This window comes from Epinephelus lanceolatus, chromosome 22 (genome assembly GCF_041903045.1).
Source record: "Epinephelus lanceolatus isolate andai-2023 chromosome 22, ASM4190304v1, whole genome shotgun sequence".
NCBI lineage: Eukaryota > Metazoa > Chordata > Actinopteri > Perciformes > Serranidae > Epinephelus > Epinephelus lanceolatus.
Genome location: NC_135755.1, coordinates 35,506,994 through 35,522,604, shown reverse-complemented (window position 1 = coordinate 35,522,604; position 15,611 = coordinate 35,506,994). Strand labels below are relative to the sequence as shown.

General features: G+C 38.2%; 1 protein-coding gene across 2 annotated transcripts in view; it reads left to right on the top strand.

Moving 5' to 3' along the window:
* Positions 1-9,829: 9,829 nt before the first annotated feature.
* The window catches only part of trappc14 (trafficking protein particle complex subunit 14), a 32,938-nt gene continuing 27,156 nt past the window's right edge, over positions 9,830-15,611 (top strand). The window contains exon 1 of one of the 2 annotated variants that reach the window (XM_033651693.2): positions 9,830-10,493. In XM_033651693.2, coding sequence (XP_033507584.2) covers positions 10,068-10,493 — 426 coding nt within the window. In that variant the 5' untranslated portion in view covers positions 9,830-10,067. The remainder of the gene's footprint in view (positions 10,494-15,611) is intronic. The other variant, XM_033651695.2, reaches the window with a different exon arrangement.

The following is a 15,611-nucleotide window of genomic DNA, read 5'->3' as shown; positions in this document are numbered from 1 at the left end:
AGCTAAAGATAAAAAAATTAAAGATAAAGATAGCTATTGCTAAAGTCTCCAGGTTACAGTGTAAAAGTGAACCACGGCTAAGTTTAGAACAGTATACCGGTTTTAAGATATACTGTGATATAGAAAATTGACAGTTATTGTACATATACATTTGCTCATCTACGATATTGGGAAAAAACTGCAACTGGACAGAGAATCTCTCAGACAACATTATTTTAGTTATTGTCAAAAGGAATACTTTTTACACATACTTCTATCAACAAAATTGTTTCAAGTTTCAATGAAAGTAATAGAACATTTGTTCAACCAATAATAACCTTTCCATTTTTATTCCTTTAAGGGTCATTCTGATTGGTAATAATAATAATTCTGTAATACCATGATACTGTGAAGCTGTGATATTTTCTGAGACAGTTGTCGTACCATGAAAATCTCATACCCTAACCACCACATCACTGGTAATAAAAACCAAGCACAACAACAATAAAGGGGAACGTTTTCAATTCGATTTTCAACCAGCTGTGTGTCATCGCAGTGTGTGCAGATAAATGGTTTTTGGTTTTCCACCATGCTGCCAGTGCTCAGAGCTCCCAGCCTGTCTGCTGGCGGAGGTCTGGGCACTGGCAGCATGAGAGAAAGCCAAACACCATTCATCTGCACACACTGCAATGACACACAGCTGGTTGAATATCGGCAAAGTTTCCCTGCTTTCCTTCACTGGTTCTTGTAGAGCAGGGTAGATCTTTGTCATCATGCACAGTCATTAAAAGTACCATGTGTGTAACATTTGATTTTGGAACAGGTAAGAATCTTATATCTCCTTCCACAAGGAGCCATACCCCAGGCACAACATTAAGTTCAAATTCCAAAAAAACAGCCTTAAAATGAAGGAAATCTTAAATGATTGCATGAGAGTCTGTGGAGAACAGCTGTGTTGTTGTTGGACTCTTTTTGAAGCTGGCCGATGCTACACTATGATTGGCCAGTCTGCGTTTGAGGGGTGGGACTTAGCAAAGGGTCAGTTAGGCACATTTCCATCAACTGGTCAACTGGTTTAGTGCAAATATAACTCGGATTGCATTGAAGATTGCATTTTGGCCAGTGCGTTCTGCCTCTTTTGCTCTCCACACAAACTGTTTATCTACCACTCAAACGTGATTGGTCAATACCACTTGAACTACAAACAGAAACCAGAATGCTACTAATACCAAAATCTTGTCCATATTGGCCATGTTTCTTGTTGCCCAGAGACGAAGACAAATTATGTCATTATGGGAATATCTGGGAAAACGCTGACAGCTGGAAAAGCTGATAAGTCATGTTTGTTTAATGTTTGCTACGTGCGCACCTATTCAAACTTCTGCGTGTCAATATCTCATTTTGCGCATCAACTTTTTTTTTAAAAAAAAAAGGCAAAAACCACCACGTGAGCGTAAAAACTTTTTGCACACTTGACTAAGTTTTATTGAATTTTGCAGTTTCCATACTTACATACATTTCTAATGCAATACTTTTCTAATGCACATAAAAGTACATTACAACATGGCTGTTTGCCAAATCACAGTATTCAGTATTGTTAATGCATATTTTGGCACTGTTCACTCTCTACAGCGAATAATTATGTTGAGGGATGCAAGATAGTATCAGTACATCATCGGTATTGACTGATATCGGTTTTAAAATGAGGTATTAGAATTGGCCAACATGCTTTTTCTTTATTTTGCACAAAGAATGAATATTACTTACATTGAAAAGTACTGTATTTCATGTCTCCATCTGCTGGTGGGCCATCATTATGAGAGTATGCATGCATAATATGATGTTAATTCCACTACAGAAGAGACTGATCACTAAAATCAGGTGGGGCTAAAAAGTGGATGTATTGATATCAGTATCAGTTATCAGCCAAATAAGACATTGGCAAAAAATCCAATATCGTGCATCCCTAATTTTGTTGACACTTATCTTGGAAAAGATATTACAGTTTGGAAGAACTGTGGCTGAAATATGTGTTAAAATAGAGTACTGATATCTGAAAATTATATACACCCTCTGACAAATCAGAGCTTAAATTTAGCTAAACGTGGTACAGATCATATTATGCTATTGGATACAACAAGTGTAACTGCTACATATGTAAGGGCATATCTGCCAACATTAAAGAAGTTTAAAAAACACTTGTTGAACATTGGGAAAATTGTAAATGCAGCCACCAAGTCATAGCATTCACACAGAGACATCTTTTGCAGCAAATCCCAACATCACTCCCCATGATACTCAGCTGCAGAGGGTTCAGGTTCACTTATGGAATAGAGGTCTTGAAAGTCTGTCAGAGCTCTGATTGTGTGGCTCTTTAAAACTTCCAACACTGAACATTTGACTGATTGATGCTTACAGTCCCAAACAAAGAGTCCTTCCACTGAACAGCAGAGTGTATTCTCCAACCTGTGCAGTGTGAATGGTGTCACCTTGCAGCAGTCGGCCCTCCGGGGGGGATTGGGTGCACTGCTTTGTGTTTTTATGACTGCCTCCTCTGTTCCTTCCAGTGAAAAGGAGATTGTTAATCAGCTTTTACAGTCACCTAGTTTAGACACTGAGTCGATGGAGATTTAACTCAAATTTAAAATTAAAGGAACAAACCCGTGTGCATTCATCTTCCCTTCCTCCAAAAAAACGTGTAAATTTATTTTCACTATAATTTTAAACTCAACAATTTTTTTCAGTTGCACAATCCCTCATTACAGTGACCATAGTATGGAATATGGAGCCAAACCAGTACTTAACCGTGATCCAAGACCATCACAGGTCATGGTCAATCACAGCCTATTGACAGCGAGTTTTTTAGAAAAAATGTTGCCATTTTACATTTCTGCAAACCACGGATAGATTACATTTGCACATTATTATGTTTGCGTGTTACTATGTTTTGGCTTAAAATACCTGGTTTAGGTGCACAACTCACGCTGAAAAAGTAGTGATATCTTGGTAAAATACATCTGCTTTTCCTGCCACTATTTTTCTGGAAATGCAGTGATTTCTCAGTAAAAAACAACCACTTCTCATGCCACCATCTCTGTTGGAAATGCAGTGATATGTTGGTAAAAAAAAACAAAAACAAGAACTACTTGTCTTGGCACTATCTCGCTAGAAAAGCAGAGATGTCTATAAAATACAACCGCTTTTCATGGCACTACCCTCGCAGGAAAAGCAGGACTTTCTCGATAAAAAATAACTGCTTTTAATGCTGCTATCACTACGGGGAATGCAGTGATGTCTCGGTAAAAAAACAACTGCTTTTCATGGCACTATCACTGCTGGAAATGCAGTGATGTCTCGGTAAAATACAGCAGCTTTTCACAAGACTATACCTGCTGGAAATGCAGCTATGTCTGTAAAAAACAGCTGCTTTTCTTGGCACTATCCCTGCTGGAAATGCAATGATGTCTGTTAAAAACTATCGCTTTTTGTTCCACTATTACTGCCGGAAAAACTGCAATGACCACCACAAAACTCCCATGTTAGGTGCCTAAAAAATACTAGAAACACAGCATAAAATAAACAAACAGTTTTGTTGTTTGTTGGTTGCAAACATTGCTCTGCAGTTTGGCAGCCGTCTAGACCAAGTGACCTATCCCCTCTACCTCCAAAAGACAAAGTCAGCTCATATACTACGTCACTTTAGAAACATTGATATGATAGGTATGAAACGTAAATGTAAGGTATTTATGGTTTGCAGAAAGCGTATAATAACATTTTTAAAAAACCTGCTTATAGTCTTCTTTTTTTAACATAACATTTTTCTTAAGGATCCCTTATATTTTGATTATTAGATAATTGTGACTATTTTATCAAAACATGTTTAAATTTACATGTCTTTATTTCCTCTAGTGCCACCATGAGGACAATAACAGACTCCACAGGCTTGTATTATAATGGAGAACGGGACTAAACCTAGTAGATGTTTGCTGTTCTAGGCCACCATTGTTTAATGAACACTAATGCACAGAACAGTCACAGACAGAGAGACACAATAGTGTTTTTTTCATGCTTTAGGATGCAGTCTTATTATGGAGCAGGGCTTTAAAACAATACCCTTCTGTATTTGTTATTCTATTTGCCATTTGTACATACTGTATTTATCAGGGTTTCTTTTCTTAAGAGGTTAGTGATGATAAGGGGAAAGGGTGTATCTGTCACAGTATGATGGAATTTATTATTGACGTTGATGAGAAAACAAGGAATATGCACACACCCCGGTGTTCAGTCAGTGTTGAAACACTGAAATGCAACTCAGTTATTATGGCTGGGTATTTTCAGTATTCAGAGTCATTTATTAGGTATTCTCATCCACTGTTCGTATGTATACCTATCAAAAGCAATGCAGCAGAATTGTTCTTTAACCTACATACTTGCAAAGGATGTGACTTTGCCTGAGACAGGTGGTTGTGTCCCGTCTGAAACCAAGTGATTTTAGAGTTATTTTAAGGTACTTAAAGGTACTTTAAGGTCACTTAATGTTAAGTATGTAACTTTACGTTAAATACAGAGCATAATTATGACCAACCATGTATCTTTTCCTTAACCTAACATTTGTAACTTTACTTCCCTAAACCTAATTTACAAAACTTTAAGTGAAGTATGTACATCACATACTTAATATAGTTATGTGGAGTTTACGTGAAATATATAAATTTGTTAAGTAAGTTTTTTTAACCTAACCTACACAACTTTACTTTACTAGCCCTAATCTACAGAATTTTCCATTTGGTACATATGTGTCATACTTAACGCAAAGTTACATCACAGAACAGAATTTTATGTGAAGGACACACTCAAACATGATTCTTTTCCTTACCATTATAACTTAACCTTTGTAGCCTTACTTTCCTAAACCTAAGCTACATTTCTTTATGCTAGTTACATAACTTTACATTGAGTACGTAACATGATGACACCCAACCATGATTCTTCTCCTTACCTTAGTAACTTTACCTAACCTATATAGCTTTACTTTCCTAAACCTAACCTACATTGCTTTATGCTAAGAACGTGACTTCACGTTAAATACGTAACGTGCCGACACCCAACCATGATCCTTTTCTTAACCTAATCCAACCAGTAAGGACAGTAATTTGTTGGACACTAATTTGTTAGATATCATATGAACCATTGTATGTGGTTACATCACATTTATTGATCTCACTTGATGATAAGCATGATTTCATGATTATATCATGCTGTTGTTTTACAAAATGTTATCATACACATTTAGAATTTTAAAAGATTGCAGTGAAAGAAATTACTTATTAATAACACAGGTAATAACACATGGCACTAGAACAATTCATCACCCTGAATATAAATTATTTCAGATGGTAATATATCTCAGAACAACACAATGATTACGTGTTGATCTCCAGATAATGCCTCAAAATGATCAGTAACCACCGCCACACAATTATCTCGTAATCACAAGATAAAGTTTATAAATATTATCTCTTAAATATCTTTTATCGGGTATTAGAGATAAAGATCTCATAATTAGAAAAACATTTTTGCTCCACTGAAGACATTTTCCTGTAATTATGAGAATTTATGTCACAAGTAAGGACACAGAGGTCATAAGTATATATAATTACGGTTACAATGTGTTTCCATACACACTGTGTACACACATCCCCACTTACACTCCCAATCACACAAACAAACTAAAAACGGTGCTTGATTTTCATGCCTGTCTTCCCACACACTTTGTTTCTTCCAGGGGGAATGTGGTTAAAATGTCAATACTGATATGGTACTGTGACTTCTTTTCTAGCTATTTACTAGTATCAGAGATTTCATAAGTGAACATGTATGTTACATAGTGTGTCAGAATAAAAGGTACGCAGTACTGGTACACAGTATGATTCATGATTCATCTTTTATCACTCCTTTTGAATAGCTAACATCCCTGTTCTAATATTCACACAACACTGGGCTGTTATTGACAGGACACGCTTTATTGATTGGGGATTCTCTCAAGCTGTTACAGATTTCACTGTACTGGAAGTGCAAGAGTTTGTTCAGAAAGCAACAGTGTACTTTGGATCTTACTTGAAAATGTTCTCTTTTTTTGGTGAGACTTGTACTAGATCACGCTCTTTGTGTGCATCCTTTGAGTTTTTTTTCTTGTACTGAATAAAGCAACATTTCTTGAACTTCACCAACTTGTCTCCCTGATTTCACGTTGATTACCAACACTGAACTTTCAGTTTGCCGCTGTATTTGAAAACAGTTGTATGAAGCCTGTGTGGCTCAAAAAGGAGCTGAGAAATGTACTCATGTGACTTTTATTTCTTCTGGTACATCTCAGAGGAAAATATTGTAATTGTTTATGTGGCATCTGTAGTTATATTACCAGATTCATATTTTGCATACTTAACATGATCAGCTCTCAGAATATGTTACTTAATGGCATAAGTATATGACATATAATTGTTTAATACATAGGCCAAATAGCTCCACCTGATCAACAAGAGGGGTGTAAATTGATTAATAACAATAACAGTATAACACTATAAAACAAGCCATTGCTCATAATGAACACTTTTACATGAATAGGCTACTTTAAGTACAAATGGTTAATTACACTCACTTGTTCTTCACTAGAATTTTGAATGCAGGACTTCAACTGGAACTCGAGTGTTTTTACATTACACTTTACATAAAATTGATTCAAAACATAGATCAAATGGAGGAAGTTTTACATCAGTCTTGGAGATCATGTGTCTGAGAAACAACCTCTGTTGTTGGGTTGCACAAGGGAGCTGCCTTGGTCCATTATTATTCTTACTGTACATGCTGTTACCTGGTGACATCATTAAAGACAATGTTTGTTTCCATAGTTACGTAGATGACACACAACTGTACATCTCCACTGAACCAAATTGTGCTGCAGTCATAAACTCCGATGAGCAATCATTTTTTAAGTTAAATGAGGACAAAAGTGAAATCCTGCTTGTTGGCCCTAAAAAAAGAGAAATGCTGCTTAATAATCTGGGGAATTTCACTCCCTGGATTAAATCTGGGGTGACAAGTGATAATAGATTCATATCTAAGCTTCAAGTCCCGCATTAACAAGTTGATGAAAACATAATTTTTACACCTCAGAAACATAGCTAAGACCATTTTAAAATGAAAAAGATGCCAAGAAATTGATTCATGCCTATATTTCAAGCCAACTTGACTACTGTAATGACCTTTTTTACTGGCCTCCCAAAAAACACCACTGAGAGACTTCAGCTCATTCAAAACTCCACAGCCCAACTATAAACCACAACCAAAAGGAGAGAGCACATCAGGCCAGCCTTAGCTGCTCTGCACTGGCTTCCTGTTAAATTTAGAATTGATTTTAAGGTCCTCTGCCTTGTACACAAAGCCCTAAATGGGCTTGAACCAAGCTACATTGCTAACTTCCCTGTTAACTGCTTGCCTCCAAGAATACTACAATCATCTTCTGCTGGTGTATTGGAGGTTCCCAGCAACAGCCGGAAGAAGATCAGGGATGCAGCCTTTGCCACTCATCCCACAGTTATGGAACAGATAGATATCAGGGAAGCTAGCTTGTTTAATACTTTAAAAAAAAAAAAAAAAAAGCTAAAAACATGTCTGTTTACTTTAGCCTTTAACTAGCTCTGACTTCTTATACAGGTATGAAACTCTCTTTTTTGCTTCACACTGCTGCAACTTTTAAAAAATGTTGTATCTTACTTAATTTGACTTTTTATGATTTATTATTTCATCTTATGAATCTTTTTTTATTTTAAGATTTACTAATCAGTTAATCCTTGTTTTAAATTGTTTTTAAATGCCCTTTTATATTGAATTGCCTTGTTTGTCTGTTCTATTTTCATGTGAAGCACTCAGTGCTGATAATGTCCTTGTTGTAAAGCACTTTATGCTGCATTTTTTGTATGAAGGGTGTTATATAAATAAAGTTTATTATCATAATTATTACTGTTATTACAGTATTACTTTTTCTACTCAAGAAAAGAATTTTAATTCCAGTCACAGAATGTACTGTGATGTCACCCACTGGTTCGTGGACTCCATAAATCTTTAATAATAACGGATTACTGTTAATTTATTATGTTGATCTGTTCTGTACGACATCTATTGCACGTCTGTCCGTCCTGGAAGAGGGATCCCTCCTCAGTTGCTCTTCCTGAGGTTTCTACTGTTTTTTCCCCCGTTAAAGGTTTTTTTGGGGGGAGTTTTTCCTTATCCGCTGCGAGGGTCGTAAGGACAGAGGGATGTCGTATGCTGTAAAGCCCTGTGAGGCAAATTGTGATTTGTGATATTGGGCTTTATAAATAAAACTGATTGATTGACTGAACTAGATACTGTACACTAAGATGGAGCCTATTCATTTCAGTGGAGTTGCTTGCAAGGCGCATCCGCCAAAAAAGTTTTCTAGCTTCCTGGTTTACTTCCTTGATATGCAGCTCACTGAATATGAATATCTCTGATATGAGCTTCTCCTGCTGGCCCTGTCCACGAGATCTCACCCGGCTCAAAAACTTTATATTGTAATGACATCACAGATTTTTAAATTGCTTTTCTCTGCTCTAAGAAAGTTTACAAATATAAAACCACCATGCATAAAAAATTCAGAATAGAAAAAGCTATAACTGACCTTGTTTGCAGTTCAAGGTATCCTGTCAACAGTTTTACAGACCTCTCTTTTACAATAGTGGTCTATGGGGAAAATGCTTTTTGGGCCACAGGAAGATTTTTCTCTGCAATAGAGGCCACTGGGAAAAACTGGCTGCAAGGCTGAGTGGCTTTGCTGGTGGACTTCCATTTTGAAGCCCCAGGTTCAGCATTCAGCCATTGCCATATTGGTTTCTTGGAGCCAGAGGTGGCTGTATTTGGGTGAGAGGGTGCACTGTGGAGGAGCTAGGGGGTGGATCTGACTGAGAAGCAGAGGACACTATTGGCAGACAGCCCGTCACTCAAAGCGGCCCTGTCCTTAATTATGCGTAACTTTGAGCCTTAATATGTAAACAGGTGAGTTATACAATATACTTCATTTTCAGCCCTGCAGGTTGCTGCTTGATCACCACAGGTAAAATCACAATAACACTGTACAGGTCTAGTGTGAAGGCTGAGGTTGCAGAACTGAAACTTCTTCTGTGTGCCAAGCGTGTCGGAGAACTGCAGTGGCTGACACAAAAACGCAAATGGCCTTATTTAGAGTCACTGTTTGATTTGTCTGTTCTGGGTTACTGTAGAAACAACATAGCAGACTCTGGGGAAAAGGACCTGCTCTGTATGTAGATACAAACAGCTTATTCTAAGGTTACAAAAACTCAATATTTCTTATTTTCAGGTGATTATGAAAACATAGTATGAATATTATATACCATGGGTCTTCAACAGGGCGTCCATGACCCCTAGGGCATCATCACAGTTACTTTAGGGGGGTCACACAGACCTCCATATCATAGCCAACAGTACCCTGACTGCTGGTACCAGGATGAAAAACGAAGACCTATATTTCTGCCAATAGATGCCCCTGAATCCCACACACTGTTACTTTAAGACCTGGTTTGACAATATTTTCAGGGGTTTTCCATTTGTATTATGTTGTTTCAGTCATTCAGTCAATGTTTTTTGTTAATCACTGGTTCAACCGTACAGTACACTGAACCTCTTCATCTGCACTGCGCGTAGTTGCTGACAGTTTGGGCTCTGCTCTGTGCTCTGCTTTCTGCTGATTGATTAGTATGGTCTGGAGAAAGCTCTGTTTCGATTAGCCATTCTGTTGTTTGTATTACTACCTGCTACTGATAAACGGAAGCTCAGCGGCCAAGATGAATATCAATGGTCTCAACGTTACTTTAATCCTGTTATTGGCGGTAGCAACCTTATTAATGTGTTGTAGTTAGATAGTTTTTGTGAAACACTGACACACGGTCCTTTTTACCATTAATGAAAGGACCGTGGCACTCGAGTCTCGCTTTGTTTACACTGCAGCAGATGGTTAACGGCGTAGATTAGCTACTTTGCTACGTGCAGTAATAATGGAATCCCAATGTGAGTATGTCATGTACTTTCCCGCCGCTCCAATATCGAGTCTGTCAGACCCGGCGCAGTATACAACTCTTCCGCGGCGAAAGCACGTCTACCTCGGGGAGGTGGTCCAGTTCCTGCTGGTCCTGCGGTCTCGGACCGCGGCGGGGAGGAGGGATGACAGCTCCGGTGTTTTACCCTGGAAGGACCTGGCTGGTTCTCTCTTAGCTGTGGCGAGTGTGAGCGTCGCCGAGAGCCGGCAGCAGAGACCCGACGAGTACCAGCCAGACATACAGAGCACCTGCAGTGAGGACGAAGGAGGGGAAGAGGAGCCCGGGGAGAGGGAGAGCGAGCGGACTTTCAGACAGTGCAGCCCGCATCTCATTCACAACAGCTCGGCTAGTGATGGGCGGCAGCATGGAAGGGAACCGGTGAAGGTAAAAAGGATAAAGAAAAGGAGTAGTTAAGAAATGTCATAGAAACGGGTTTGTATTAAAGCCAAACCAATGACTTTTTGGACAACTGTCAATACACTGTCCTACAGGAAGTAACCTTTACATATTTCCTGAGTTGAGATGAAACCACACCACAGTCATTATACACTTCCTTTCTCCACTGACTGACCTTAACTCCTCTGTTTGATCTGATACTCTCTGAGGCAGAGCAGGCTTTGCTCTGCTTGCAATAATCTTTGTGCTCCAGATGTGCACAGACTTGACAGTGCAATCTTGTCTTCAGGGGGTTTATTTAAAACTGTTTAAGTCTCCACTTCTGCCTGCCAGGCTGCAGGCAGGGAGGAGATCTCCACATACTGAAGACTTCACAGATGACACTGCAGGCTGCAGCAGTTTAACACACTGCAACAGTGACTGCACTGCTCTGTAAATGGCCAGGTACAGAACCTCAGTACCTACTGGGTGCCAACCAAATTGTGTCTGTTTAAGTTGGTATTTTAAACCTCAAAGTACTTTACTTAAAGGGAAATATTTGATCATCCAACTGTCTCAGACGCAGGTTTGTTGGAAATTATCCCTTGAGTCTTTAAAAAAAAGATCCTGCAAGCTGCTCTTGGTCAGCTTCATCATTTATTGGATATATACACACCTTCAGGTATCAAATGCCTGGTCAGAGGTGGACCATTAGGCGATTATAGTAACATGTACTGTATGTCTACTCTAACTTCAAAATATGCTCTAAGTGCAGTAATATTATAGAGCTCTACGATAGAGCTGAACAATTAACTGGGCGGTAGAAAGTTGGGTGGCAACCATTCTCATAACAGATTAAGAATTCCAGTCATTTTTCCAGCAAAAATGTTGATCTCTGGTTGCAGTTTCTGTGAGGATTTGCTGCATCCTTTGAACTGTTGTTTTAACAAAATAATAAATTTGATAATGTCTCTTTGGGCTCTGGGATGGACTTTTTTGTTGTTGTTGTTATTTTATAGACCAAAAAATTAATTGAAAAATATTAGATAGTTAAAGGCTAAGCTTGGTATATTTCAACCAGGACCCTATTTTCCCATGTTTTTGATTCCCATGATTTGGCAATGGGGATGTCAGGGCTGTTTCTGGTTGAACAAAAGGGTCTTAATCTTTAACAAAAGGTCCATCTCTGTAGGGATCATTTCCATAACATTATCAGACACTTAGAAGAACAATCTAATCCTGTCAGTGGCAAAAACACTTATAGTGGATGTACATTGATGATGTGAATGTGCCCCAAGTAGTTACATTGCACAGTTTCATATTGATTGATTGATTGATTGATTGAGATGTTTATTTCGAATATGATGCAATAATAAAAGGAAAATAATAATAAACAATATGAAAAAGAAAGAAAGAAGAAAAAAAATAAAATAAAATTTAAAAACATATTGAATCCAATAAGAAGTAACATAAATCAAACAATATGCATATCTGAAAAGGAGTGAGAAGAAGTAAAACTTATTTACTCCCACCCCTTCTCCCTAACATAATAAATAACAATAACAATAACAACCTCCCTACCTAGTCTAAACCAAAGTATCCATTAATGTCCTGTTTTAATACGTACAGCAAGAACATATTATATATAATACACATATAGACATACACCTGTATATACACATATATATACATACAGTACAGGCCAAAAGTTTGGACACACCTTCTCATTCAATGCGTTTTCTTTATTTTCATGACTATTTACATTGTAGATTCTCACTGAAGGCATCAAAACTATGAATGAACACATGTGGAGTTATGTACTTAACAAAAAAAGGTGAAATAACTGAAAACATGTTTTATATTCTAGTTTCTTCAAAATAGCCACCCTTTGCTCTGATTACTGCTTTGCACACTCTTGGCATTCTCTCCATGAGCTTCAAGAGGTAGTCACCTGAAATGGTTTTCCAACAGTCTTGAAGGAGTTCCCAGAGGTGTTTAGCACTTGTTGGCCCCTTTGCCTTCACTCTGCGGTCCAGCTCACCCCAAACCATCTCGATTGGGTTCAGGTCCGGTGACTGTGGAGGCCAGGTCATCTGCCGCAGCACTCCATCACTCTCCTTCTTGGTCAAATAGCCCTTACACAGCCTGGAGGTGTGTTTTGGGTCATTGTCCTGTTGAAAAATAAATGATCGTCCAACTAAACGCAAACCGGATGGGATGGCATGTCGCTGCAGGATGCTGTGGTAGCCATGCTGGTTCAGTGTGCCTTCAATTTTGAATAAATCCCCAACAGTGTCACCAGCAAAACACCCCCACACCATCACACCTCCTTCTCCATGCTTCACAGTGGGAACCAGGCATGTGGAATCCATCCGTTCACCGTTTCTGCGTCTCACAAAGACACGGCGGTTGGAACCAAAGATCTCAAATTTGGACTCATCAGACCAAAGCACAGATTTCCACTGGTCTAATGTCCATTCCTTGTGTTTCTTGGCCCAAACAAATCTCTTCTGCTTGTTGCCTCTCCTTAGCAGTGGTTTCCTAGCAGCTATTTGACCATGAAGGCCTGGTTCGCGCAGTCTCCTCTTAACAGTTGTTCTAGAGATGGGTCTGCTGCTAGAACTCTGTGTGGCATTCATCTGGTCTCTGATCTGAGCTGCTGTTAACTTGCCATTTCTGAGGCTGGTGACTCGGATGAACTTATCCTCAGAAGCAGAGGTGACTCTTGGTCTTCCTTTCCTGGGTCGGTCCTCATGTGTGCCAGTTTCGTTGTAGCACTTGATGGTTTTTGCGACTCCACTTGGGGACACATTTAAAGTTTTTGCAATTTTCCGGACTGACTGACCTTCATTTCTTAAAGTAATGATGGCCACTTGTTTTTCTTTAGTTGGCTGATTGGTTCTTGCCATAATATGAATTTTAACAGTTGTCCAATAGGGCTGTCGGCTGTGTATTAACCTGACTTCTGCACAACACAACTGATGGTCCCAACCCCATTGATAAAGCAAGAAATTCCACTAATTAACCCTGATAAGGCACACCTGTGAAGTGGAAACCATTTCAGGTGACTACCTCTTGAAGCTCATGGAGAGAATGCCAAGAGTGTGCAAAGCAGTAATCAGAGCAAAGGGTGGCTATTTTGAAGAAACTAGAATATAAAACATGTTTTCAGTTATTTCACCTTTTTTTGTCAAGTACATAACTCCACATGTGTTCATTCATAGTTTTGATGTCTTCAGTGAGAATCTACAATGTAAATAGTCATGAAAATGAAGAAAACGCATTGAATGAGAAGGTGTGTCCAAACCTTTGGCCTGTACTGTACATGTACATACACGTGCACCAACATACACATACCCATATGCACTGCATACATGCAGACATACATAACACATAGACCATAGATACATGTACATGCATTCACATATACATGTACACATGCACAAAAAAAGAACAGAGACCCGAGAATAACTACGTGAATAAACAATACCCCTATAACACCCGGTGATTTCCAACACCTCCCTCTTCCCTGTACCTCTTGAAAATGATGTTTTTGTACATTATTTTAAACTGTTTAATGCTTGAACACTGCTTAAGTTCCATAGTAAACCCATTCCATAGTCTCACCCCTCTGACTGAGATGCAAAAACTTTTCCTGGTGGTTCGAATTAAGTTAATTTTAAAATTGAATTTTCCCCTTAAATTATAACCCCCCTCCTGGTCACTGAATAATTTCTGTACATTTTTTGGTAGTAAATTATTTTTAGCTTTGAACATTATTTGTGTCGTTTGATATTCAACAATGTCTGTAAACTTTAGTAATTTTGACTGTATGAATAATGCATTTGTGTGTTCCTGGTAACCAACTTTGTGAATAATTCGTATTGCTCTTTTTTGAAGAATAGTTAGAGGAGATAGCGTGGTTTTATAGTTGTTGCCCCAAACCTCAGCACAATACTGTAAGTAGGGTGAGACTAAAGAGCAGTATAAGGTGTGGAGTGATTTCTGATCTAAAACCATCTTTGCTTTGTTTATTATTGCAATGCTTCTTGCGACTTTAGTCTGTACATGTTTGATATGTGATTTCCAGCTAATTCTGTCATCTATAATTACTCCCAGAAATTTAATTTCATTAACTTTTTCAATTTCAACTCCATCTATTTTTATCATGACCTGTGTATTCATTCTACAATTACCAAATAACATTATTTTTGTCTTATTCAAATTTAATGACAACCTGTTTCTGTCAAACCACACTTTTAGTTTCTTCATTTCTTTAGTGATGTTCTCTTGTAATTGTTGTAAGCTGTCCCCAGACCAAAAAATATTTGTATCATCCGCAAAAAGAACAAAATGCGATAACTGAGAGACTTCACAAATATCATTTATGTACACAATGAAGAATTTAGGGCCCAATACTGACCCCTGGGGGACACCACAAGTAATTCCCAAACATGATGAGGAGCAGTCACCCAATCTCACAAACTGCTGTCTCCCACTTAAATAACTTTTGACCCAGTCAAGCACTATTCCCCTAACACCATATCAGTTGCTAAGTAAAATATCATGGTTGATTGTGGCAAAAGCCTTTTTCAAATCAATAAATATCCCAGCAGCATATTGTTTATGGTCTATAGCATTTGTGATTTCTTCTATTGCTTCTATTATTGCTAGTGAAGTTCATCTGTTTGACTTGAACCCGTATTGATTCTCTTCAAGTATGTTGTGCTTTTCCAAAAATGTGTCCAGTCTGCTGTTGAAGAGTTTTTCTAGTATCTTTGAAAATTGTGGCAGTAAAGAGACAGGTCTATAGTTCGTGAAATGATGTCTGCTCCCAGTTTTGTACAGAGGTATTACTTTAGCAATTTTCATTTTATTTGGAAATGAACCAGTTTGAAATGATAAGTTGCAGATGTAAGTTAATGGTTTCAAAATGCCGTCAATTACCTTTTTCACCAGTGACACATATGAACATAGGGGCCAGGGTTGAAAAATACCAAACTCACGCTTTTATTAACCAATGATGACAGTAATTGTCCCGCTTGTTGATGATCTGTATGCTGATTTATTTCACATATTGTCACCAAAACAAACACTCAATGAAACTCTGTGTCATTGATCTCTAGC